At 34.4% G+C, this 3,300-nt stretch overlaps 1 protein-coding gene across 1 annotated transcript; it reads right to left on the reverse strand.

Annotated features, from left to right (window-relative positions):
- Window positions 1-533: 533 nt before the first annotated feature.
- LOC145281879 (uncharacterized) lies at window positions 534-3,022 on the reverse strand. The gene is made up of 2 exons (XM_080132223.1): window positions 2,363-3,022; window positions 534-539 (listed from the first exon to the last, which is right to left on the reverse strand). The coding sequence occupies exons 1-2, from the start codon at window positions 3,020-3,022 to the stop codon at window positions 534-536; spliced, it is 666 nt and encodes a 221-aa protein (XP_079988349.1).
- Window positions 3,023-3,300: the final 278 nt, after the last annotated feature.

Below are 3,300 nucleotides of genomic sequence, written 5' to 3' on the forward strand. Positions count from 1 at the left end.
GGAACTCAATCATATATATATATATATATATATATATATATATATATATATATATATATATATATATATATATTCCGTAAGTTTTTATTTCCGTTTAGATTCAAGCAAATGCACCCAAGTCATATGGATATATTATTTGAATTTTTTAAGTCGTAACTTATAATATATAAATATCGATAGAACGTTAACTTTATGATAATATATACGAAATCTCCAAGAATTAAAATATCATATTTAAGCATACTTTACGACCGGGCTTTACTGGGCGTTCGCTGCTAGCTTAAATAAATCCTTTTGCAGTTTTAACAAAAATGCTATAATAATATCAGAGCGTCTCCATTTACACTGAACATCTACAGAATGGCAACATCAATATATTACATATGAATAAATCCCCTGTGGAATTTCCACAGGCCCCGCTAGTATACAATTATTAGAAAAAATATATCGATTTTAAAGAAACTCAAAAAACAGCGATGCGGACACGTATGAGAAATGAAAATAAATTCCACTAATCTATTTCACAATTAATCTCAAAACTACAATAAACAAACAAACAAACAAACAAACAAAAACCAATGTTAAAAAGTGTTTGACGATATTTTTAAGATGAATCGCTGTTATATCTATTACTTACATGTTTCGTGCTGCTTTCCCAGTCTTGGTTATTTGGAAACTTCTGTAGAATGGGGTTAAATTAATAGACAGACGTTAGTATCACTTGAGCATAAACAATGAATGTGTGTATATATATATATATATATATATATATATATATATATATATGCAATTCTACAGTGAGTTTTTATTAGGACCAAGATTACAGATTAACACGATATGGAAGCTTATAGTTAGGACCAACACTACAACAAATCTTTAAATTATAAATAACTAGCAAAGTAACACGGCGTTGCCCGGAGATAAATAACTACACCTGTGTACTCAAGATATTACCTATTTTAATGATTATTATGATTGTTCATATTTTTAAAAAATTCTAAAACTTCCAATTTTTATTTATTTATGAAAATAATCTAAAACCTATTTATGAAGTTATTTTTGTTTTATTGACTTCTTTGATCTACTGAATGACTGAATATTAATTTCTAGTTCCACAGTAATTCATTTTTAACACGATGAGTATTATAGTGATTTGCGTTACCATAATCTACTTGAGATGATACTAAATATTAATATATAGGTTCTGTAAACAATTTTTTGGTATTTCTGATTTTTAGTCCGAAAAATAAAAAAATATACCATAATACAGCCCCCCAACAAAAATAAAATGTAAAATTGTGTTATATTAAGAGAAATATGAACTATAATATATATATATATATATATATATATATATATATATATATATATATATATATATATATATAGTAATTTATAAAATATATATGGCGATTAAGCTACACTGAATATTCGGCTGAGGAGTCCTAGAGTGGAGTAAACACCGAATATTCAGTGTAGCTTAATCGCCATATATATTTTATAAATTACTAACCAGCTCTATCTACGTATTGAGCAGTTTTGAAGTAAATACTTAACGTTTACGCATAAGTCTATACTTTCGTATATTAATTTTATGTGAGTAAATTAAGTAGTTATATATATATATATATATATATATATATATATATATATATATATATATATATACTGTTTTAAAATATAATTATCCACTGAACGTGTTTCGTCGTCTACGACTCATGAGAGTGGCTGAATCTAGCGAGATTCGAAATCGAAATGTGAAAAGAACTAGATTCAAACTTGGAACGCTTAGGCCGTCAGTCAGTGTCGTTAACTTAATTAGTAACATAAAATGCGTACACAAATCATTGTAAGTCATTTTTTTATAATGAATTAAGAATCATAGTTTCATTAATGGAGTTTACTGACATTTAAATTGATGATGGTTAAATCATCATTACTGACATTTTAATTGATGATGCTTAAATTACACGTGGAATTTTCTCTTTCATAGATATTTGGACGTTGTTGGCGTACTTCCGTCTAGAAAGATGATGGAGAATTGCCCCTGAAGGTTATCATTAGTGGTGGTTACTGTTGCTGTAACTAAGCAAACCGATGCAGGAGCAGCAGATTCTGTTGCACTTCCCGCAAGGATACCATTTGTCATGCTCTGCCGATGCTTCTGATGCTGTATTTTTGCGTCTGCTTTTCTTCTCCTACCACTGTTCATCTATTCTCTCCTCGCTCAACCGGACAGATTTCTTGACTTTGACTCTCCAGGAGTCACGGTCTACAGCATAGGATTCAAGGTCAACAGGGTTGATGTTGCCGGAGTTTAAGTCCCTTTTGCACACATCCTTAAATCTAAGGAGTGATCTACCGGTTGATGTGCTGCCGGCTGAGAGCTCGCCATACGGGATGTTTTTGGAGATTCTACCGTCCTGCATGCGAACGACATGTCCAAGCTAGCACAGACGTCTCTCGACGGGAGGGCAAACAAGCTTGGAAGATTTGCTTTGGCAAAGACGTCTTTGTTCGGAACGCGGTCCTGCCATGTAATGCCTAAGATCTTTCTTAGATTGCGCAGACGGAAGGCATTTAGTTTGCGCTCTTGATGCTTGTAGAAGGGCCATGCCCCACTGCAGTAGAGTAAACTTCTGAGGACACAGGCTTGATATATCGTCATCTTTGTGTGTATGATCAGCATGTTGTTACTCCATGCTCTCTTGGTAAGGCGGGCCATAGCTGTTGCTGCTTTCCCGATGCGGGTGTTTAGCTCAGCCTCCAGTGAGAGGTCGTTGGAAATAATGGAGCCTAGATAGGTGAAGTAGTTCACCACCACCTGTATGTGATCGCCAATGGATATGCAGGCGACGTTGCTGGCATCTTCAGCAATGCCATTTGTTTTCTTGAGGCTTATTGTCAGACCAAACTCGTTGCAAGCATGGGCGAAGCGCTCAATGAGTTGTTGGAGGGCTTCCTCCAATTGCGCCACCAATGCTGCATCATCTGCGAACAGCATTTCCCTGATGATGGTCATGCGGATTTTAGTTTTGTGCACGTAGACGGGCCAGGTTAAAAAAGGCTCCATCTCCTCTTGTGCGAATATAGACGCCAACTTCAATTTCATGAAAAGCGCATTGTAGAAGAAGTTAGAAAAATATGCCAAAAAGTGTTGGGACAAAAACACAGCCCTGTTTCATACGACTGAGGATGGGAAAATATTCTGAAAGTCTTCTCAATACAACACGAGCGAACACATTTCATACCACGCTGAGAAGACAGATGCCACGGTAAATATTACAATCACCTCAATCA

This window comes from Euprymna scolopes, chromosome 1 (genome assembly GCF_053919585.1).
Source record: "Euprymna scolopes isolate OS-2025 chromosome 1, ASM5391958v1, whole genome shotgun sequence".
Classification (NCBI taxonomy): Eukaryota; Metazoa; Mollusca; class Cephalopoda; order Sepiida; family Sepiolidae; genus Euprymna; species Euprymna scolopes.